The sequence below is a fragment of the Carlito syrichta genome, unplaced genomic scaffold (genome assembly GCF_000164805.1).
Source record: "Carlito syrichta isolate Samal-C Ts95f unplaced genomic scaffold, Tarsius_syrichta-2.0.1 Scaffold316275, whole genome shotgun sequence".
NCBI classification, from domain to species: domain Eukaryota; kingdom Metazoa; phylum Chordata; class Mammalia; order Primates; family Tarsiidae; genus Carlito; species Carlito syrichta.
The window spans coordinates 672,232-697,275 of record NW_007260371.1 but is presented as its reverse complement, the minus strand read 5'-3'; the positions used below and the strand labels follow the sequence as shown (position 1 = coordinate 697,275).

Below are 25,044 nucleotides of genomic sequence, written 5' to 3'. Positions count from 1 at the left end.
CAGTGTGATGGCTTTGGCCATTGTAAACAGCCCTGAGGGTCTGAGAGTTCATCTTTCAAATGATCAAACGGGACACTCCACATACTCTCAGTAATTATTAACTGGCTTCTTTACCTCTTAGCTACTGGTTCCTCTGTTCCAACAGCCACTCTCGCAGCACCACTGCTTGTTGAATGTTTACCACGTGCCTGGCATTCATAGCCTCTCATTGGATACCCGAGTAGCCCACTTTTCCAGAGGAGTTAGCAGGCTCAGGGCAGGTAGATCCGGTGACCACACCTGTATACAGTGTGACAGAGCCCGAGGGAAGTTCACAGGTGGGTCTGTGAGGCTTGGACCCATTCATTCTTTCCTTTGCAGATGGCTTTCTTCTCAGTCGGAGATCTCAGTCTCTACTTTCCAGGTCGAGGAGTCCTAATCCTCTCAGCCTGTGACTCACGTCACAGTCCTGGCCTGCTGAAGTTAGATTACTTTTCTCACCCAGCCAGTATTTATCTTCTTGGAATGCTCTTCCTGTTTTATCTTTCCTCAAATGCAGCACCTTCAAGATGTAGAGAAAAAATGACCAGCCTTTGCCTTAAGAGGGTTTCTGGGTCCTAAGAGCGTGTGTGACAATGGTTGTTTAGCACCTTCTATATGCTGGGCTGTGGTATAAGTGCCTTTACTTATATGAACTACTTCAACCTTTATAGTTGTCCAGGGGTTATGTTATTAGGCTTACATTATGAGGAGGAAATTGAGGCATGAAGAGAGTAGCTGACATGCCCAGGCCTCCTGGGTAGCATCTGGGGGAACTGGGATTCCAACCTTGGTCGTCTGGCTCTGGAGCACATCTTTGTGTCTGCTGTCTTTGCTTATCTGCAGCAGGCTGAGTGCACTCATTAGATGTTGGATCTCAATGTCCAACACTGATGAGGAACTGAACCCACTAATGGTTGTGTCAGCCAGCATCCGATACCAGTTAAGAGTTTCACTGTTTTCTTAGTCTTGAAAGCTTAAAACTTTCAGAGTTATCCTCAAATTGTTCTACTTATCCTATAGCCTATTAATTGCTTGGAGTGTCTATTCTAATGCTTGAGTTTATCTCATATAAGATTCTTCTCCCTTCCGTGGTCACAGTCCTGGTTCAGACTTTCAACCCCTATTACTTGGATTAGTTTGTTTTTGAACCAAGGAGGTTATCTATCAATTTAGATACAGTTGCCATTTATTTGAAAGACAAGGATTAGATGAGACAGGAAATGTCAGATTTAATTTATTCAGCTACTCCTTTATTTTGTTGCTAACTCATTACTTTGTTACTCAGCCCAAAGAAAATGCATGAAAAGTTTGCCTATTCATTAGTGTCAGAGGATATGGGGACTTGTCTGGGTGAGGTTGTGTGTTCCTGGGGCTTTGATTTTTTTAATGAGATGGATCCTCAGTCTCATTTTATTGTGTTTCTTGGGCCTTGGGAAGGACAGGAAATGAAAGAAGTGATGCATTTTCCAGATATTTCTAGTGGTCTTCAGTTTTGACATTGCCTTTTTCTGCCTCCCTGTTCACATCAGCTCTCTCATTGCTGTGGAGCAGAGAGGGATTTAGCCAGAGGCAATCTGGGGTTGGAATTCCCACCTGAATTGCAGCCACTTCTATACACAGTAGGAATATCTGTTGAGCAAAAATTGTTTATAGTATGGTAACTTGTGATCATTATGTCATAAAATCAAGAGGGTCTCCCACTTTAATTTCCAAGTACTGTGACTTCAGTGATGTGACACAGAAGCATGCTTCGCCTTGGGGGAGAAAACTGAGCAGCTGGAAAATACATTTTGGTTTAAAAAATTATGAGATTAGTTGTACATCAAAAAATGATTTGAGTTATGAAAAAAAGGTTATTAAAACTCACCAATGGGCCGGGTGCAGTGGCTCAAGCCTGTAATCCCAGCACTTTGGGAGGTCGAGGTGAGAGGATTGCCTGAGTTCACGGGTTCAAGATTAATCTGGGCAACTTGGCGAGATCTCATCTCTTAAAAAAGAAAAGAAATTAGCCGGATATGGTACTGAGGTGGAAGGATTCATCTGAGCCCAGCAGGTAGACGCTGGGGTGGACATGAGTGTGCCACAGCACTCCAGCCTAGATAATGGAGTGAGACTCCAATTGAAAAAACAAAAACAAAAAACAACCACCAATGTTACAAAGGGATCAATGAGGACATAAACTTTAAAAAAATTCTGTAAAGGTTTATGGTGGGAATTTAAGAGTGAAGCTTACCGCAGAGCTTCAGTTTTCCAAATGAAGGCTGAGTTTGTCTCCTGAATGTCTCATAGAATGCTAAAGTTACCATATCCTTGGTTGAACTCATTATTTTTTCCTCCTATGTTTTCTGTTTGAGTTAAGGATGTCACCATTTTCTTAGTCTTGGAAGCTAAAATTTTTGGAGTTATCCTCAAATTGTCCTACATATCTTGTTAATAACTTAGAATGTCCATTCTAATGCTTGAGTTTATCTCGCATGAGATTCCCCTTCGCCCTTCCACAGTCATAGCCCTGGTTCAGACTTTCAACACCTATTACTTGAACTAGTGCAGTAGACTCTTGGCATCATATCTTGTTTCCTGGCTTTGCTCCTCCCAATCTGTTCTTCACATTGAAGACAGAATTATCTCCTTAGAATGCAAGCTAAACCACATTCAGTTCTATTAGAATCTGCAGTGACTACCCCTTTTCTGTCTAGTAAAGTCTCAAGGACATTTGTGATTTGATTCAAGCCATCTTTTTAGCCAAATTGTATGACTTCTCCATCTATGTAATCTATGTTTCATACATACTATCTCTGTATATATACGTAAATATATACTGTACATATATATCTTTTTTGTACTCTAAGCATGTCATATGGTTTTCATGCTGTTCCTGTTGTAATATGCTTTGTTTTTATATTTTGCCTATTCCTTCTGTTATTAAGAAATTAATAATTGTTTTCCTCTTTACCCTCTTATTATCTTGCTTAGTTTTCAATTCAGCATCATTTCATTGAGTTCTGAGAGTAATTTACCTATCTGATTCCTTTACTAGATTATGGACTCCTTTGGAACAGAGTCTGTGTCTATTCACCTTTAATCTTCTATCATTTTGGGTAATGTTTTTACCTAAAAGATAGTCATTACATGTGGAACTCATAATTTAACATTGCCTTTCCCAAATTATTTCCTAAAGTGTATTAATTGAGATTCCACGAGACATAGAATGAGACAAAGGAATTACAGGATTATGCTGTTGTCCTTGAAGATATGGAACTCCAGTTGAGGGTCTTCCTTATACTAATATTTTCAATATTTGTCAAATGAATATTGAATGAAATATGAATTAGTTTTAGAAGATAGGAGATGACCGAGCATATCACAAAGAGAGATTGTGGCAGAGAAGGGGAAGGCACACTGAGCTGGGGGTAAATTCTTCCTAAGCTTCAGTTTCCTAGTCTGTAAAATAAGGATAACAATGGCACTTCTTTTGTAAGGTTTTAGGGATGATTTAATGAGATAACATATGTAAGGTGCTTGGCACAATGCCTGGCATATAGTAAATCCTCATTATGTGTTAGTTGCTGATGCATGATGTTATTTGTAAGCACTGCCAAAGACATCGGTGTCATGCTAGGGAAGATTGTAAATTTCCTCATTTTAAACTTCATCTCTGTGAAAGTGAAGGAACCCCAGGGGTTCTTTTCTCCACTGACATTTTATGGTATGTGTTCTTCACTCATGGAGCATTTATAAGAAACCCTGATTTTTCTTTATAAAACTTTTTGGAAAATTCAATTTTAAGCACTTAAAAAGTAATTTTTATTATGCAAATAGTGTATGCTCCTTTTAGAAATCTTGGAAAATATAAACAGGAAAAAGTTATGCATAATTTTACATAGGTAAGCATTGTTAATGTTTTAGTGTACTTCTTTTGTATTGCTTTCTATTCTTTTGAAAATTGGATCAATTTTAAAACTTGAATTTCTTTTGTAAATATAATTCTGTATCCTGATTTTTCCATATAACAAAAGACATTTTTCCATATTATTGCAGATTTAAAAATGTAATTTTTAATGATTGTATAAATTTGCATTTATGTTACCATACTATGGTTTATCTAACCATTACTTCATAGTTGGATATATAGATTCCAATTACTTATTGTCTTTATTCTTTAAAAAAAACCTTTAAAATTATTTTAATATAATTTTAATTTGACATATAATAGTAGTACACATTTATGTAGTACGGTGTGATATTTCAATGCATGTGCATCATGTGAAATGATCAAAGCAGAGTAATTTGAAAAGTCATTTATCATTTCTTTGTGTTGGGAACGTTAAAAATCCTCTCTTCTAGCTATTTGAAAATAAAAAAAAATATGCTATAAGTATAGTCACCCTATAGTGCTATAGAACACGGGAATGTATTCTTCCTATCCAGCTATATTTTGTGTCCACTGACTAACTTCTCCCTATATGCCTCTCCTCCTCTCCTTCCTAACCTCTAGTAATACTGTTCTACTCTGTTATGAGATAAACTTCTTTAGTTTCCACATAGGAGTGAGAATATGCAGGACTTATCTGTCTGTGATGGCTTCTTTTATTTAACATCGTGTCCTCTAGGTTCATCCATGTTACTGTAAATGACAGGATTTCATTCTTTTTTTTTCTTCTTTTGTGGCCGGATAGTATTCCACTGTATGTATACCACATTTTCTTTATCTGTTCTATTGATGGACACTTAGGTTTGATTCCACATCTTGGCTACTATAAGTAATGCTGAGTAATGCTGCAGTAAACGTTGAGTGGAAATATCTCCTCAACATACTGATTTACTTTCCTTTGGTTCTATACCCAGTGGAGGGACTGCTGGAGCCTATGGCAGTCTATTTTTAGTTTTTTAAAGATCTCTCCATACTGTTTTTTATATTGGCTGTACTAATCCACCTTCCCAGCGACAGGGTATAGATTTTCCCCTTTCTCTGCATCCTCACCAGCAATTGTTATTTTTTTGTCATTTTCATAATAGGCATTGTAACTGGATTGAGGTGATATCTCATTGTGGTTTTGATTTGCATTTCCCTGATGATTAGTGATGTTGAGCATTTTTTCATTTGCCTATTGACCATCTATATGTTTTATTTTGAGTAGTGTCTGTTCATGTCCTTTGTCTACTTTTTTTATTTTTTTTTATTTTGAGTTGGAGTCTCACTCTGTTGCCCAGACTGGAGTGCAGTGGCCGCTCCCGGCCATCGCAGCCTCAACCTGCTGGGCTCCGGCGATCCTTCTGCCTCAGCCTTCCAAGTAGCCAGAATTACAGGAATGGACTACCATGCCCGGCTGATTTTTTGATTTATTGTAGAGATGAGGTCTTGCTGCCCAGGCGGGTCTCGAACCCGCGGGCTCAGGCAATCCACTCACCTCAGCCTCCCAAAGGCACGGGATTACAGGCTGAGCCACCGAGCCCGGCTCTTTGTCTACTTTTTAATGGGATTTTTTTTTTTCTCTTGAGTTGTTTGAGTTCCTTGTAGTATCCTAGATATTAGTTTCTTGTCAGATGAATAGTTTGCAAATATTTTTTCCCATTCTGCAGGTTGTGTCTTCATTCTGTTGATTATCTCCTTTGCTGTACAGAAGCTTCGTTTATCTATTTTAGCTTTTGAAGTCTTACTCATAAAATCTTTGCCCAGATCAATATCCTGAAGTGTTTCCCCTATTTTCTTCTATTAACTTCATAGTTTCAGGTCTTATATTTAAGCCGTCAATCCCTTCTGAATTAATTTTTGTATATGGTGAGATAGGGGTCTAGTTTAATTTTTCTGCATACGTATATCCAATTTTCCTCGTATTATTTATTGAAGAGATTTTCTCAGTGACTGTGTTTTTCCAAATGAATGTTTTTTTCCCCATTGAATGTCTTTTTCCCAGTGAATGTTTTTGGTTGTTTTGATGAAATCATTTGGCTGTAAATATGTGAATTTATTTCTGGGTTCTCTATTCTGTTTCATTTGTCTGTGTATCTGTTTTTATGCCAGTACCTTGCTGATTTGGTTACTGCAGCTTTGTAATATATTTTGAAGTCAGATAATATGATGCCTTCAGCTTTGTTATTTTTGCTTAGAATTGTTATAACTACTGGGTTTTTTTATAGTTCCATACTAATTTTAAGAATCTCAAAATCTATTTCCGTGAAGAATGCCATTGGTGTTTTGATAGGGATTGTATGGAGTCTGTAGATTGCTTTGGGTAGTACACATCTATATTCTTGTGATAATTTCTCCTTCTGGGTATTATATTAAGATCTCTAGAGATATTTAAAAATTTTCTAGGTAGTACTTTAAGTGGATGTTTATATTATGAGCTGATGTCTTAATATAATTACCTTTCACTTTGGTAGAACATGTTTATAAACTTGCAAGGAACAAGGAAAAATGTTTAATATCCTGATATGCTTGACTGATTGCTTTTCAGGGACTCTAGCCTGTCACTCTGTAAATTAAGGGAAGAACAAATATGAGGAAATGTTGATGGAAGGCAGTTAATGTGGCTCGCTGCAAGTTTATCTAAAGCAGTGCATATTCTGTTAAGGAGGAGGTTTGTTTTCTTGTTACATTATAAGTCTTTGATATCGTCTGGTTTGTCATGCCATTATTCTTTGTAGTGGTAGTTCATGCCTTTTTCAACCTTTATAGTTGGACCACTCTACTACCCAGATGTATGTACAGAGTGCAGAAAAGCTGAGTTGGGTCTTTCTTGCTGTGTACTATGCTTAACTTACTGGACATGTTGGGTTGCCTGTTTGAGGATATCTGTGTTTTCCTCTGTATTTTTGCATATTGGGGCAATCTGGTTGGGTAGTGTGATGAAAAAGCAGTAAGTTTGATCTTGTAGCTTGTATGTAGCTGCTTATTACCTTAATAACTCCAGGAAGGTATGTGAGCTTTTCAAGCTTTATATGGTAGAAAGAGCACTAGATTTGAGAAGCCTGGGTTTAAAATCTCAGCCTTGCTCACCAGCACTGTGACTATATCTATGATCCTGAGTTTTCTCATTCCTACAACAGTGGGGTTAATGATAATGTTTTACTTATTGGGTGAATGTAAATATTAAGTAAGATGATGTGGGTAAACCCTCGAATGGAATGTCTGACTTCTAAGCTACTGTCTGGGTGCTCTTTAAACATCACTCACTACTTAGTTGATTGACCATCACATTTTCAGTTCCTACTCAATTCCTAATTTGTTGCTGTTGGGTTCCTGCACCTACTGTTTCTTTCAGAGATGACAAATGACCACTCAACTCCCAAGTGTGGTGATCCAAACTGACCTTGCTATCATAGTCATCCCTATTTCTCATCTTTCCAGAAAATCTCATCTTGAGCCTCTAGCATTCTTGTCAAATGTATTTTCTACTTCCTCCATTTCTCCTGCCCTTTGCCTCTGTGTTTCTCAGAATGTTGTCCTTGGGCCTCATCTTTTTCACTTGTCACCTTCACATTTTACCTAGGAAATGTTATCTTTGCTGATTTCCATGGGGCTCAGGAGTCTGCCTTGTGTTCAACATACTTTCCCAATCACCATTCAGCAATTTTTGGGGTCTCTCCATCCTCTAGGTGGTCCCTGTGTGCTTCAGACTCTACCTGTTTCCAGCTTTTGTTTATCTGTTCAGACTCTACCTGTTGGAGTAGGTGTCTTGCAGATGAGCTTGCCCTCCTCTTCCTCTTCTCCTGTGCTTCTGTCTTGGCCAGGCCAGTGGCTCTCCTCCACCTAGTCCCCAAAGCTTTGTCTCAGCATCTGTCTTATTTCTATCATCTTCTTTAGCTCCTGTATCTATTCAAACATTTAATCCCTTTTGCTCTAACTCATAAGTCCCAAGTACATTAATTAGAGTGTGGCCTCTTTGGTCACGTCCAAGCATCTCAGAATCTCCAGGATCTTATTCCACATCTGGCACAAACCATGTGTCAGCAACTGATTGTGTACACGTGTTGTTAGATTTATACCTACATATTTTCCTTCTTTCTTTTTTTGACCTTGTTAGTAATATTGTTTTATTTTCAATTATCTTTTCATTAATTTTAAAAACTGTGGTAAGACACATACAACATGAAGTTTACTATTTTAACCATTTTAAGTGTACAGTTCAGTGATATTTGCAGTGTTGTGCGACCATTACCACTCTCCATTTCTGAAACTTTTTCATCATCCCAAACAGAAGCTCTGTATCCATTAAGCAATAATTCCCATTATTCCTCCCCTAGTCCCTGGCAACCATCATTCTACTTTTTGTCTCTATGAATTTTCCTATTATAGGTACTGCATTTAAATGGAACCATACAATATTTGTTCTTTCGTATGTGGCTTATTTCACTTAGCATAATGATTTACGGTTCATCTATACTGTAGTATTTATCAAAATTTCATTTCGTTTTAGGGCTGAATAATATTCCATTGTATGGATCTGCTAGCTTTTGTTTATCTGTTCATCTATCTGTTGATGGACACTTGGGTTGTTTCCAACATTTTGGCTATTGTGAATAATGCTGCTTTTTTCATTGGTGTCCAAGTATCTGAATTTCTGCTTTCAATTTTTTTTGGGTATATATTTAAGAGTGGAACTGCTGGATCATATGGTAATTCTGTGCTTAACTTTTTGAGGAACCACCAAACTCTTTTGCACAGCAGATGTAGTACTTTTCATTCCTTCTAGCAGTGCATGAGGGTCATGTGGTTGTTTTTTGCACTACTCTGTCATGTTTCTTTTTTATGATCAATAGAGAAAATAAGTTATGTACATTTTATTTTTATTTTTATTTTTTGAGTTGGAGTCTCACTCTGTCGCCCAGACTGGAGTGCAGTGGCCGCTCCCGGCCACCGCAGCCTCGACTTGCTGGGCTCCGGCGATCCTTCCGCCTCAGCCTTCCGAGTAGCCGGAATTACAGGCATGCGCTACCACGCCCGGCTGATTTTTTGATTTATTGTAGAGATGAGGTCTCGCTGCCCAGGCGGGTCTCAAACCCGCGGGCTCAGGCAATCCACTCATCTCAGCCTCCCAAAGGTGCGGGATTATAGGCTGAGCCACCGAGCCCGGCTTTGTGTACATTTTAAAATCATCATTGATGATGTTTGTCTGACTGAATGGAGAAAATAAGCTGTAGAGACATTGGCCTGTCAGACTTCATTGGCCGTGGTTGTCAGAGCATTGGGGGAGGGAGTGGCAGGTATAGCGGGCCCCTTGATCATTGTTGGGGGGGTGTGAAGCATTTCTTGACCTGGCTGATTATGAGTCAGACAGGCCACCTGTGCATTATGTGGCCTGCCTCTGAATCAGCAAATCCAAATAGGGCAGAACTGGGCGCAAGGCGGAGTCACTGAGGAAGTCTTCCCAGAAGGATAATGACTAGAGTGGTTTTTAGGTGCCTTCCCTACATTCATTCCCTACTTCTTAGAAACTACCCTGATTTATATTTGTGTATCAGTACACTGTAATTGTTATAAGGCTTAGATTTTCTCTTTTCGCATAGTGCTCTGGGGGTGATAACTGAGAACTTGGGTTATATTCTGGGATCTCTCCTTATCGGTAAGAAGCTATCTGTCTCCTTAGTTCTGTGAGATTGCTGACAACTCCATTTTAATTATTTGTCAAGTTTGGATATCAGAGTTATACAGGCTTCATGACACAAGTTGGGAAGTATCCCTCCTCTGTTTTCTGAAATAGTTTGTGTACGATTTATATTATTTCTTCTTTAAATGTTTGATAGAACTTACTAGTGAAGACATCTGGGATAGGACATTTTGATTGTGGGCTCAATTTCTTTAATACATATGGGGCTATAAAGATTGTCAGTTTTTTTCTTGTTTCATTCACCCCCCCCACCAAGGAACTTGTCTATTTCACCATATGATTATTTATACTATCCCCACATTATCTTCTTAATGAGTATAGGATATTATCACGGATATAGATGATTTGTGTTTCTTTCCTAGCAATTTATCAACTTTATTAATTTTTTCAAAGAACCAACTAGTTTTCTTTGTTGTTTTGTTTCCTATTTCATTGATTATTTTCTTTCTACTTACTTTGCATTTAATTTTATGTCTTTTTCTAGCTTTCACAGTAGAGCCTTAGATGATTGGTTTTGGACCTTTCTCTTTTTCTTTTTTTTTGAGTTAGGGTTCTCACCCTGTCGCCCACAGACTGGAATGCAGTGGCATGCTTAGGGCCACCACAGCCTCGAACTGCTGGGCTTAGGTGATCCTTCAACCTCAGCCTTCCAAGTAGCTGGAACTACAAGCATGCTCCACCATGCCTGGCTAATTTTTTGATTTATTGTAGAGATGCGGTCTTACCAAATTGTTCAGGCTGATCTCGAATCCATGGTCTCAGGCAATCCTCTCTCCTCGGCCTCCCAAAGTGCTGGGATTATAGGTGTGAGCCACTGCACCTGGCCTCTTTCTCTTTTTCTAATATGAACATTCAAAGCTATAAATTTCCCTCTAAGCACTGCACAGGTATAGCTCACAGATTTTGGCCTGTTGTGTTTTTATTACCATTCAGGTATAAATGTTTTTAAAATTTCACTTTTATTTTACTTTGAACTTGTGTGTATATTGCTTACTTTTCAAGTATTTGTAGCTTTTGTAGATATGCTTATTATTATGATTTATGTTTTAATGCTGTTATGATCAGAACATACTCTGTATGATTTCAGTCTTTTAAAATTTATTGAGACATGTTTTATGGCACAGCATCTGGTCTGTCTTTGTAAATTTTCCATGAATGCTTGAAGAAGGGCCAAGTGTGATGGCTTATGCCTGTAGTTCTGGTACTTCAGGAGGCCAAGGCGGGAGGATCACTCAAGGCCAGGGGTGTGACTCCAGTCTAGGCAACATAGTGAGACCTCATCTCTACAAAAAAATTTTAAAAAACAGTTTAGCTGGTGGTTTGTACCTGTAGTTCCAGCTAGTTAGGAGACTGAGGTGAGAGGATCGTTTGAATTTGAGGTTGCAGTGAACTTCGATTATACCACTGCACTCCAGCCTGGTCGACAGAGGAGGATGCCATTGGCTGGGTGCAGTGGTGGAAGCCTGTAATTCCAGCACTTTGGGAGGCCGAGGTGTGGGGATTGTCCGAACCCACGGGCTGGAGAACAGCCTGGACAACTTGGTGAGACCTCATCTCTACCATAAATCAATAAATTAGCCGGGCGTGATAGAGCACACCTGTAGTTCCAGCTACTTGGAAGGTTGAGGCAAAAGGATCGCTGGGATCGCTGGAGCCCAGCAGGTCAACACTTGGGTGGCCTTGAGCCTCCCAAAGTGCTGGGATTTCAGGCTGGGCCACTGAGCCCGGCCTGTTTATCTTCTTGATGAATTGACTCCTTTTTCATTATAAAATATGTCTATTTATCCCTTTGCTTATGTTGAAATCTCTTTTGGGTGATGTTAATGTCACTACACAGATTATGTTTATTACTTGTGTTTGGGTGGTATATCTTTCCCCCATCCTTTTATTTTCTGTCTGTGTTTTTGTATTTAAAAGTTTCCTGAGAGTGTAAAATATATATAGTTGGGTCTTGGTTGTTAATCCAGTTTTGTGTGAATGGGTTGAAGTCTACCATCTTGTTATGTGTTTTCTATCTGTCATATCTAGGTTTTGCTCATCTTCATTCTCCTTTTCTGCTTTTATTTGGGAGAATGAAATATATTTCATTCTGTGGGAAAAAAAAGAACAACAAAACTCATATCCAAAGTGTTTTTTTCTGTTCTCTCACTCAGCACAGCAATCAACGCAGAATATTTCTGTGACCTCTGGTCACCAAAATGTGTTGAGGATTTCTCCTTACCAGCAACCAGTCAGTTCTGCAGTGAACACCAGCTGAGTGTCTTCTAATTCAGTTCAATTCTGACACTGTCTACCTGCAGATAGTGTCAGATCCTGCAGGTTCAGGGCTCAATCCCACAAGACTGTTCCATCTCCTCTCCTATCTCCCCCTTTTCAGATACCCATTACAAGCCCTAGGCTGTTTTACCTATGCTTTTGATGATCTGCTATAAATCAGGGACAGAACCCACTCCTTGGATTCAATTGATTAGCTAAAGTGACTCATAGAACTCAGGCAAACACTTACTTACATTTACTGGTTTATTATAAAGGATATTACAAAGATACAGATGAACAGCCAAATGGAAGAGTTGCATAGGGTGAGTTATGGGAAGGGGTGGAGGAACTTTCTTGCCTACCTTGGGGCCTTCCATGTATTCACCTATCTGGAAACTCTGTGAACCCTGTCCTTTGGGTTTTTATGTAAGTTTAATTACGTGGGCATGATTGATTCAAACCACCGGCGATTGATGATCAACTTGACCATGAGACCCTCCTTCCTCTCCAGAGGTTGGGGCTAAAGCCCCAACCCTTTAAAGTTGGAAGGTTGGGAGTGGGGCTAAACTCTTAACCCTTTAATCCTGTCTTGGTTGTTACACTGACCAGCCCCATCCTGAAGCTTACCTAGGTGCTGCTAGCCATCAGTCAACTCATTAGCACAGAACAAGACATCCCATTGGAGATACTAAGGATTTTAGGAATTGTATGCCAGGAATTGGGGTCAAGGACCAAATACAGATTTTGCAATTCACATTTGTATTCTATTTTGTCTTATTTGTTGGCTTTAAGAGCCATATCTCTATTTTTAAAGCTTGCTCTAGAGATTATAATGTGCATCTTTAACATAATCCCTCTTCAAATAATATTGCACTACTTCCTTTTTTTGGACTTGTATTAAAAAAAATAAGAGCATGAAGTAAATAACATTTGCATTCAGGAAAAGGCTTGTGGTGACAGGGTTGGGGCTTTGCCAATCTAACTTGTAGTTGAGTTGGGTGTAGCCTGTGTCCCAGCTCTCCTTGGGGGGGGGGTCACTTCATCTTTAGCCTTAAGTGTCTGGAGGGTGTGGTCAGGATTTGACCTTCTGCTGGGCTTGGGCTCTGAGCACAGAAAAGACTAGAGTTTGGTTTATAGCCAGTCGCCAGAGTTTCTACCATGAGTTGTGTCTTTCTTCACTAAGCCCGGATGCTGGATTTGTGGGTTTGGGGTGGTTCTCTTTGAGCTCCAGCCCTACTTTGGGCTTTCTGCATACTGGGAGTTCTTTCTTGGCCCTGCCCCAGCCTTCTGGACCACCGCCTTGCCTTGGAGGAATTTCTTTCAGCTATTCTGCTCAGCCCTGTACTTTGGTGACCATGGCCTTGGAGGAGGGTTTCCTGTTGTTTTCTTGTCAGCCCAGGCTCAGCAGGCCTCTGCTTTGCACTTGGAGAAAGCACAGGGTGCCTGCCGCAAGGTATCTCTCAGCTCTCTGCCCTGCCCAGACTTCTGTGGGCAGCTGCCTGGCTTCCAGGGATAGAACTGAATGTCTGGGGAGGGGGTCTTCCTCCCAGCTCTCCTAACTGTCCTTAGCCAGCAGTGCACCATGGCCTCTGTGAAGGCCTGCGGGGAAGATGAATTGGTGAATGTGCGTAGATTGCTTGTGGGATTGTAATCTGTCACGCCCACCTACGTGCAGCTGTGGAAAGTTGGTTTCAAGTTCAGCTTTTTTCTCCTTTCCCTTTTCTCTGCCTGATTCCCCCTCTTATGCTTCTCTGTCAGGGACAAAAGCAGCTGTGGGCTCTCCTTTCCTAGGAAGGGCTTGCCATGTTCTGGAATTTGGTTCATTTATGCTCCTTTGCATCCTTAGCTTTCTGATGGGTTTTTTTTTAAAGCCCCCCTTTCTGACTTACGCATCTCGTTTTCCTAGTTAGTATGGAAAGACCATCTGGTGTCACTTTTTAGAGTTGAACTGCAGCTCTACTTTTGAGGCACGTTCAGATGGACTTGGCAGCATCCTGTCTTGCAGAGCTGAATTGGAAAAAGCCATGAGGGGAACTCAAGCTGAAAACCAAATTCATTCTCACTGCTCGTGGCTCCTCCTGGGGACCTGATGCCTTGGGACCTGGCTGACTTGGTGGCTCCAACTCTAGTTGTTGCTCTACCAGTCCCATGAAACTGCCTCTGGCTCTGCGGGCTTCTCCACCTGTGTATGCTTCTCTGCCTCTGGGCAGTGGCTCTCTCCCTGTCAAGAATCTGCAGCAGCTCCCAGGGAAGAAATGGCATATAGGGAGCTGGGCTCATCTTCGCATCCTTCCCTTATCTCTGGAATCTCTCAAATCCTGATGCCTTGGCCATTCTCCAGTGTCCCCCTCCCCTTCTTGATATTTTAACTGGCTCTTTTAGTTATTGGTGGGAGTGTTCTTCTCTAAGTTACTCTGAAAATGGAACTTGCCACGGCTGTATTTGTAATGGGCACTTAATGGTATATTAACCTTTTTATAACAGTGAAATCCTATTGGAGAGTGCGGTTAGTATAGAAATATCATGAGATTTGGGATTGAAGGTCTGGGTTTGAGCCCCAGCTTCACAGATGACTAGTTTTCTGACTTTGAGCTAATCATTTCATCTCCCTGGGCCTCACTTATGTCAGTAATAAAATGAGGATAACAGCACTTACCCTATTTGTTAGTGGTGAGTAATATTCTTCACAATCCCTAAAGCCTCTTTTCTAAGAAGTGAATTTGGCTAGGTAACTATAGGCCTCTCTACTCCATCCCTGGAGAGGTAGAGTGACTTACCTGATTACTACATTTTTTTCCTGAAAACCAGCTTGCTAGGCTCAGCTTGGCTTGGCTCTGCTCTGCTCACTCTTGGGAACCCTCTGGCCACAGAGCCTGAATTCTAGTCTGCAGCTCCATGCTGGAAGTTGGGCCGTGGCCTCCTCTGGATGGGGTTAGGGGCCTGCCCAGTTCAGCACGGCCCATGTCTGGGTAGGAAAGTATCTCTGCCCAAATATTGGTATCAGTGAGGGATTTCCGTCTCTAAGAAACCTTAAGTCATGTCCTTCAACATGGTCTATGCTAGTAATATGGATATGTTAGGCTACATCTTTTCTCTTTTTTTTTGTTTTCAGCTTATGTAGAAACTACATGGACAAAAGGGGTCCTCCTTATTTGGAACCGCCAAAAATATCTCAGCATTATTATGTTGAAGGATCAATAATATTATTCTTGATGAAAACAAGTCAGATATGTGGTTTCTGTTTCTGTAAGTGAAAGTTCCAGAATGATTCTGAAAATATGATTTCAGATTATGTCATGCCTTTTTCCTTGTATATTTTCCTCTGTGTTTTTCTTTCTCCTTATCTTTAGTTTTTTTCTTTCAGTTGGGGAAAAAAAAGATGTACTTTCTCTCTTTCTGTTCTCTACCTGTTTAGAATACCACAACTAACTTAACGTAAACATGATTGTTTCAGATTATTACTTAGAAGAAACAAGAATAAACTGTGAAATCATGATGTGTTAGTTTTCATGCCAATGTCAACTCTTGAAATGGTAAATGATCTGTGAATTGTTTATAATCAAAAGTCCTGGTGGTCATATTTTCTGTTTCTGTAAGGAACAATATAGTTAGGTGACTACAAGGCTTTTATGAAAAATGTTCTGTCTGCATGCATTTTTAAAAATTCTGTTGTGGAAAAAATTATTTATTTATTTTTTTTGAGTCAGAGTCTAACTCTGTTGCCCAGGCTGGAGCACTGTGGCATGAGCGCAGCACACTGCAGCCTCAACCTCCTTGGCTCAGGTGGTCCTTCTGCCTTAGGCTCCTGAGTAGCTGGGTCTATAGGCATAGGCCACCATGCCCAGCTACTTTTTTTGATTTTTTTTTTGGTAGAGATAAGGTCTCAGTATGTTTCCCAAGCAGGTCTTGAACTCCTGGGCTCAAGCAATCATCCTGCCTTGGCCTCCCAAAGTGCTGGGATTACAGGTGTGAGACACTGCGCCCGGCCATGGAAAAAAGAACTTTTAAGGGCATTAGGTGCTCTAGTTGGCTAAAATCATTGCTGAGTTTTGTGACAAAAATGGAATGATATATATTGATTTTTAGTGAAATAAATTAAGTCTCTGATTTCCACTGACCAAATCATATGCTGAGAATATGTTAAGAATTGTCACAGGCTTTACTACAGCTTGGCATGTGGAATAGATGCTAGCAGCTTCTAGTGTTCTTTTATCTATGTTATGGGGACACTGGCTACCCATGGTCTGGCCTAATCCATCGGGACAGAAGGACTCAGTCAACTCTGGATCTAATCCCATTTCGGTTCCATTGTATGACCTTGAGAAAATAATTTCAATTTCTCAAGCACATTAAACATTATTGGTATGTCCATCAATGGATTAGTGGATAAAGAAAATGTGGTATATATGTACAGTGGACTACTATTTGGCCTTTAAAAGGAAGGAATTCTACTATTTATGACAACATGGATGGAATTGGAGACCATTATGCTAAGTAAAATATGCCAAACACAGAAAGACAAATGCCACATGTTCTCACTTATATGCGGAATCTAAAACAATTGAACTAATAGAAGCAGAGAAGTAGAGTGGTTACCAGAGCCTGGGGGATGGAGAAATGGGGAGATGATGGTCAAAAAGTAGAAAGTCTCAGTTAGATAGGAGGAGTATAGTTTGACTTTTTTTTTGAGAATACATCTGGCCCAGGCCTTTTTTTGGTGGGGAGGTATTGGATTTTTTTTTTTAGATTTGTTGCATAGCATGGTAAGTGGCACTACTACTTGAGTATTGTACATTTCAATGTTGCTAAGAGAGTAAATTCAAATGTATTTATCCCCCAAAATGTTAAATGTTTCAGGAGACGGGTATGTTAATTAGATTGATTTAATCATTCTACATTGTATTAACAAAAGCATAACATTACTTTGTGCCCCATACATATATAAAACTACAATTTGTCAACATGTAATACAAATTATTGTTATGAAGTATTTTCAAACATGAAGATAAAAAGAATAATAAAATGAATCCGCACATATCCATCACTCAGATTCAATGATTGTTAAAATTTTTATATATTTACTTCATCTCTTGCCTTTTTTATTTGCTGAATTAAAGAAAATCTCAGAGACATCATTTTACACCTTCATACCTTAGTATGTGTTGCTAAAAAAAGAACATTTTCTTATATAGCCACAATGTTAATATTATCTTTAAAAATTTGATACTGGGTTGGGCTCAGTGGCTCAGCCTGTAATCCCAGCACTTTGGGAGGCCGAGGTGAGTGAATTGCCTGAGCCTGTGGGTTCGAGACTTGCCTGGGCAACTTGACGAGACCTCATCTCTACAATAAATTTAAAAAAAATTAGCCAGGCGTGGTAGCGCGCGCCTGTAGTTCCAGCTACTTGGAAGGCTGAGGCGGAAGGATCTCCGGAGCCCAGTAGGTCGAGGCTGCAGTGGCCAAGAGCGGCCACTGCACTCCATTCTGGACAACAGAGTGAGACTCCAACTCAAAAAAAAAAAAAAAAAAAATTGATACTGATCCATAGTCAAATTTCTAGGATTGTCTCTGAGTTCATTTTTATCACCTTTAAAATGGTATGATAATGCTTTTTCTCCCACTTTGGCAGGGAGGATATTGCATACCTATTTTTGGAAAAAAACAAAACAAAACCGAAGTTCTCTTACATGCCAGGATCTTTGCCTTAAAGATTTTATAGTCTAAAGAACATAATAAAATATTTGGTACCTAGTAAGTGCTCAGTAAATGTAATTGTAGGTAGTAAAGCAATAAGACCTTCCTTCTGAGGAATTTGCAGTCTAAAACCCTTTAATTTCAGTTGTCAAACTTAAAAAAAATTAAAAACAAAAATAAATTATAATCTTGTCATTTAACAAATTTTGTGAGTTGACCTGTCCTTTGTAAAGGGCTACAGAGGCAATGAGAATCCAGTAGCACCTCTAGTCTCTAAATATTATGTCCCTCTAAAGGGAATCAGAGCTCCCTGGAGAAAGAATTTTATTCAAGGTCTGAGTTGGAAATGAACCAGAAGGAAAGGGGTCAAAGAATAATGGGGCCTTGTCCGAAGGACATAGGAGCCAACCTGAAGGGACTCTGCCTGGTCAGAGATGGTGCCTACATCAGAAAAGAAGAAAGTTTTCAAATCAATGATCTAACAGTGCATCCAGTGGAATAGTATTTATCAACCTGTTCACAAGTTGCTACAGGTTATAACATTCTTTCACAGATATTCCATTTGATCATCCCAACAATACTGTGAACATGGCAATATTATTATTATTATTTTGGGTTGGAGTCTCACTCTTGTTGCCCAGGCTGAAGTGCAGTGGCATGCTCACGGTCACCGCAGCCTTGACCTGCTGGGCTTAGGTGATCCTTCTGCCTCAGCCTTCCAAGTAGCTGTGACTACAGATGCATGCCACCACGCCTGGCTAGTTTTTGTGATTTATTGTAGAGACAAGATCTCATCAAGTTGCCCAGGCTGGTCTTGAACCCCTGGGCTCAGGCAGTCCTCTTGCCTCGGCCTCCTAAAGTGCTGGGATTATAAACTGAGCCACTGTGCCCGGCCAGTAATATCAGCAATATTTTTATTTTACATATAAAAAAAGAAAAAAATACTATACAACCAGTAATGGTCTTTTCTAGTCAGATTTTATTTTATTTTATTTTAGAATTATGAAGTACTATCACTGTATTTTTTTTTTCTTTTCTTTTTTTTTTTTTGAAAGCCAGGGTTATTAAGCTGACAAAAGCTTCCACAGTGAGAGGGGACCCAAGGGGGTTGCCCTATCACTGCATCTTAAGGAACTAGAAAAAGAAGAACAAATTAAACCCAAGGTTAGTAGAAGGATGGAAATAATAAAAATCAGAGCAGAAATAAAGAAAATAGAGATTGGGCTGGGCTCGGTGGCTCAGCCTGTGATCCCGCGCTTTGGGAGGCTGAGGTGAGTGGATTGCCTGAGCCCGCGGGTTCGAGACCTCCTGGGCAACTTGACGAGACCTCATCTCTACAATAAATCAAAAAATCAGCCGGGCGTGGTAGCACATGACTGTAATTCCAGCTACTCGGAGGACTGAGGCGGAAGGATCGCCGGAGCCCAGCAGGTCAAGACTGTGGTGGCCAGAGCGATGACTGCACTCCAGTCTGGGCGACAGAGTGAGACTCCAACTCAAAAAAAAAAATAGAAATTGGAAAAACAATACAGCAGATCAATTAAATGAAGAGTTGGTTTTTTGGAAAGATTGACAAACTTTTAGCTAGACTAAGAAGAAAGAGAATAAATAGATATCAAATAAATAAAATCAACGATGAAAAAGGAGAAATTACAACGACACCACAGAAATAGAAAGGATCCTAAGAGATTATTATAAACAATTATATGCCAACAAATTTAATGACCTAGAAGAAGTGAGTAAATTCCTGGCCATATACAACCTACCAAGATTGAATCATGAAAAAAATAAAAAAGCTGAACAGACAATAACAAGTGAGAAATTGAATCAGTAATAAAAAGTCTCCCATCAAAGAAAAGTCCAGAACCTGATGGCTTCACGTTTGAATTTTACAAAACGTTTAAGAAGAACTAATTCTAATTCTTTTTAAACTACTTCAAAAAATTGAAGAGGAGGGAATACTTCCAAACTCATTTTGTGAAGCCAGCATTACTTTGATATACCAGAACCTTATCTCTTAACACAGAAAATAAAAACAATTCAAAATGAATTAGAGACCTAAATGTAACACCTGAAACTATGAAGCTAATAAAAAAAATATAGGGGAAAACTTCATAACATTGGTCTAGGCAATTTTATTTTGGATAAGATCTCAAACAAGTGGGCAACAAAAACAAAATTAGACAAATGGGATTAGATCTAACTAAAAAGCTTCTGTACAGCAAAAGAAACAATCAACAGAGTGAAGAGACAACTTGCAGAATGGGAAAAAGTATTTGCAAACTATACATCTGATGAGGGGTTAGTATTCCAAAATATATGAGGAATTCAACAGCAAAAACGAAAATAACCTGATTAAAAAACGGGTAGAAGACTTGAGTAGATATTTCTCAAAACAAACAAACAAACAAAAACAACATACAAATGGCCAACAGGTATATGAAAAAAATGCTCAATATCACTAATCATCAGGGAAATGCAAATCAAAACCATAATGATATATCACCTCAATCCAACTGAATTGCCTATTATAAAAAAGTCAGAGGATGAAATGAGGGTGGAGGTGAAGAAAAGGGAACCCTTGCACATTGTTGCTAGGAATGTAAATTTGTATAGCCATTATGGAAAACCATTTGGAGGGTCCTCAAAAAACTAAAAATAGAACTACTGTATGACTCAGCAATGTCGCAACTGGCTATAGACCCAAAGGAAAAGGTATCAGTATGTTGAAGAGATACCTGCATACTCATGTTTATTGCAGTACTATTTACAATAGCCAACACAGAGAATCAACCTAAGTGCCATTTAATGGATGAATGGGTAAATGAAATGACACACACACACACACACACACACACACACACACACACACACACACACACACACACACACACACTATTCAGCCATCAAAAATGAAATCCTGCTATTTGCTACAGCAAGGATGAACCTGGAAGGTCTTTTGTTAAGTGAAGTAAGCCAGTCACAGAAAGACAAATACCAAATGATTTCCCTTATGTGTGGAATTTTAAAATATTGATCATATAGAGGTAGAGAGTAGAGAACTTGCCAGAGGCTCGGAAACATAGGGAGTAAGGGAGATGAGTAGAGGTTGGACAATGGATACAGTGTTATAATTTGATAGGAGAAATAAGTTCCAGGATTCTAATACACAACAGGATGACTATATTTAACAATAATGTATATTTTTAAAAAGCTAGAAGAGAGGAATTTGAATATTCTTACCACAAAGAACTGATAAATATTTGAGGTGATGGATGTACTACTTATCCTGATTTGATTGATATACAAAGAATACATGTATCAAAACTTCACACTGTACCCCATAAATATGTACAATTATTATGAATCATTTAGAAATAAAAAAGGATATGGGCCGGGCTCAGTAGCTCAGCCTGTAATCCCAGCACTTTGGGAGGCCAAGGCGAGTGGATTGCTTGAGCTCACGGGTTTGAGACCAGCCCGGGCAACTTGGCGAGACCTCATCTCTACAATAAATCAAAATTTAACTGGGCATGGTAGTGCGCACCTGTATTTCTGGCTACTTGGAAGGTTGAGGTGGAAGGATCCCTGGAGCCCAGCAGTTCGATGCTGGGGTGATCGTGAGCCTGCCACTACACTTCAGCCTGGGCGACGGAGTGAGACTCTGACTCAAAAAAAACAGAAAAAAAAAGTATATGATGATAAGCAATGGAAGCATCAATTAGATAAAAATCTATCAGTTCATAATGATGTTAAATAATAAAATAAATAAAGGGAAAGACTCAACTATTTAGTAGTGTGTGTCATCTATGTTTCAGGAAAACCAAATGGTTGATGAGGAAAAAAATCTTTCCTTATAATAGACAAATTCTAGGTTATGAGTGCAGAGAAGTGAGAGAGTGAGAAAAGCACCAGTTTTTAATCCCTGATGAAATAGTAGACTTGGCAACAATTTATAGCAGACGCTTTAAATCCACGAGGAAAAAGTTTGATGGGCCATGCTGAAAATTGAACACGAGCACTTAACTCTGGAAAGCCCACTAAAGTGACGATGAGATCGTGTGGTAGTAGTGGGAAAGGCATAAAACAGTCCACGTTCTCTGTCCAGCAAGAACTCCAGAGGCAGTAGGCACCTTTGGGTGTGAGTGAGATGATAGCAACAGAAGGAGACTCTGCTGAAAGTCATGGTATGAATTGATCATATCCACAGATCTGCTCCCAAAGCAGGTAACTGTTCGTTTTCCACCCCAGCAGAAGGTTAGTATTTGATTCCCTGCAGGGAGTCATCAGGCACAGCTGGAGAGGCATGCCCCATGCCACTCAAGGGTAGTAAGTGAATATTGAGGTACTCCCCCAACCTGACCTTAAGACTGTTGACAGCTGGCTGTACCCCCATATAGGAAAGTGACTAGACCTGAAGCACAAACATGAGAGTTTGCTAAAGAAATGGTACAATCAGACCACCCTGTGGTGAAGCCCACAGCTGCTGTGCCTCTCCCATGCTACACAGTGTGCACATTATTTTCTCTCCAGAAATGCCATTCAGAGCTTAGCCAGGTAATACACTGGGAAGGACTGACCCTTCTTGGATAACTTTGTGAGGGGCACAAGGAGTCACATGCAGATCATTTTCCTTCTTCATTTTAGCAGCATTTACTGAGAGTGCCTATGAGGGTGGTAGAATTTAGCTTCATAAGATGCCTAAACCATAAGTTCTCTGCCTAACATTAGGCAAATTAGATAATTTGCATTATATCAGCTGAAGCTCTTTGGGAGATTTTTAAAAATCTATAGATGGTTTGATTATTTAAAGGTATTTTTTTTCATGTTGCAGACTAACATTATCGTGTTGTATTAAAAAGTAATTCTGTCATTTTTTCGCCCCCTTGTTTCCTAAAGAATGATGCTTAGACACACAATTCCTGTGGCAGCAGTTAATATACATGCCTGGCCTTGATGTTTATTATTTACGGAAGCTCCTGGCCTCACCTTGCAGCCAATTACCTGTTCTCTGTCCACTTTCTGACATTTCCTTCAGTGCCCCTAGAGGATAATAACAATAATTCTCATCATTTCAATTTAGTCAGTGCTTATGTCTGCCAGTCACTGTTTTTTTAAATGCACGATCTCATTTATCTTTAGCAATTCTGTATAGAGGCATTACTCTTACTGCAGGAAAACAAGACTCAGAGGGACTGAGGACTTCCCCTTAGGTGGGAGAATGGCAGACAGAGAAAGACCCAAGGCATATGTTGGAGTCCAGGTCTAAGCTCACTGCTCTAGGCCTCATCCCTGTGATTGTATTCCTCTGCTGCTGTTCTCTCCAAATTCTCTTTCTTTCCCTTTAGCAACAACTTTGGTATTTCATGGAGAAAATACACACCAGAAGGAGGGAACTTGCTTGTTCACACCCATGCTCAATTCTGTACTTTTCTTGATCCTTTAAAACTCTATAGTGAGAAGACCACAGGACTCAGGGCCAGATACTTGATCTTGGACGAGCTACTTCATTTCACTTTGGTCTCCTGTTTTTCATTTGCAAAATGCGAACAGTAATGCATACCTTCCTAAGCAAGTTCTGTAGTGTTTTAGATGGTAAGGTGTTTGTGTGCATTGCATGTCAAGAGCATGTCATGTACAGTAAGCAACATCATTGTCACCTGCATCCTCTTCCTTCCTTGTGACAGGTGTGGGGGTGGGGTGGAGAAAAACTTATCCCAGAAAGTTCTATATTTGCTTCAGAAATGTTGATTTGTAATTATTTGCCTAAATATATGTTGCACAGATCAATTACAAACTCTTCAGGTATGGGTCCTGGCATTTGCTTGGTACCTAATAATTGCTGGAAGAATATTGCCAAGTTATAAAACATGCTGGTTCTCCTGTCCCACTTTCTGACTTCCTTGAAATTTGGTAGGGGTGTATTTTCTCAGAAAATGGAAATCTCCTAGAGGATAATAATTTAATTTCATTTTTATCCATAGGCCTTTAAGTGGAGCAGTTGCTAGTGATTTTCGAATAAGCTGAATAAAACTTCTGCCTTGTTCTTTTCACTTGTGGTCATTGCCTCTTTATTTCTGCCTGAAGATTGCAATTGTTGGACTGTCATAAGTTGCTCAAAATAAAATAAAAGTCACTCATTTTTTCTTTTGCTTAACAAACCTCTATTTTGTTTTTATTTTCTCTTCAGAAAAGAAAGATGTGACTCAAAGCCTAGAGAACTATACATCCAAATGTCCTGGGACCATGGAGCTCATCACCCTCCCAGGTGGCCTCATCCTGCCTCCAGTACCCTTCACCAAGCTTCCCATCGTCAGGTGAGACAGGCCCTGCTGAATAGGAAAAGCATGCACCATTCCAGACTGCTTCCTCTGGTCTGATTATGAATAGAGGTCTTTAGAAGAGCTTCCGTTTGTCATTGGCTGTGTATCTGGTTCATTATCTCGTTAAACTTGACAGCAGTCCTATGAAGTGTAAGTATTTTAGAGATGAGAGAATCAAAACCAGTGACATTTATAACTGCTGCGTCACATGCCTATTAAATGGCAGAGCCACTTCCAAAGCCTGTGTTGTGACCACTATGCCATGATGGACACCGGCCTGATCATATCATGGTCTCCTTGTAAGCTTCCAGCACCCAGGAATGGGGCAGCTGCTCATACACATGCGCACTTCCTGGCTTCATGCCTTTGCTCACTCTCTGCCTCACCCAGCCTTCATTTTCCTCTCCCCTACTCTATTTTGTTTCGTGCTTGCTCATTCCTCCAGGCTCACGCCAAGCCCAACTTCTAGGAAGCCTTTCCTGATACTCCCTTGTTGAGGTGTGAGCCCCTGGGTTTCCATGGCACCCACTGCTGCCTCTCTTGCAGTCCTTGCCACTGTGCGCAGTCCTGGAGTTACCTTTCTGTGTGACTGTCTCTCCTAACAGACTAAGATTTTAGAGCATGGAAGCCCTTTGGCATATGTAAACTGGGTACCTAAAAAAGATTTATGACCTAATCTCATGAAAGGATTTCTGAATTTCTGAAAGATTTGTTTAAAGACGGAAATGAAACAGTTGCAATTTGATGTTTTGCTGTTGAGTAGAAGTGCTGCAATGTTAGGATTTGGTGAATGAAGATGCCAAGCATCTTCAGAACACTCTTGACTTGGCCATCATTTCCCAGGGTCCACTCGTTCCTGCAGTGCAGTAGGCTTCGACTCACAGGCCTACTGCATTACGTGAATGAGTCACTTGATTCTTGAAACACTGTCCTGGGTGTCAGATCATTTGTCTCACCTTCCTCCCTGCTCACCACTCCCGCAAAATTAAGAGTGAAAGCCCATAGCATTAAGTTATGAGAATTCAGTGAAGTAACATGCAAAAACTTGTGTGGTATGGTGCTTAGTAAATGTTAGTTTTCTTTCCTCCGACATTGCTTTGAAGGCATATATAGTACTGCTAAATGAAGTTATCTTTTTT

General features: G+C 39.9%; 1 protein-coding gene across 1 annotated transcript in view; it reads left to right on the top strand.

The window, feature by feature from the left end:
* Positions 1-25,044, top strand: part of TRAPPC9 (trafficking protein particle complex 9) — a 586,383-nt gene that overhangs the window by 119,606 nt on the left and 441,733 nt on the right. Inside the window, exon 10 of the mRNA XM_021706983.1 lies at positions 23,773-23,899. Coding sequence (XP_021562658.1) covers positions 23,773-23,899 — 127 coding nt within the window. The remainder of the gene's footprint in view (positions 1-23,772; positions 23,900-25,044) is intronic.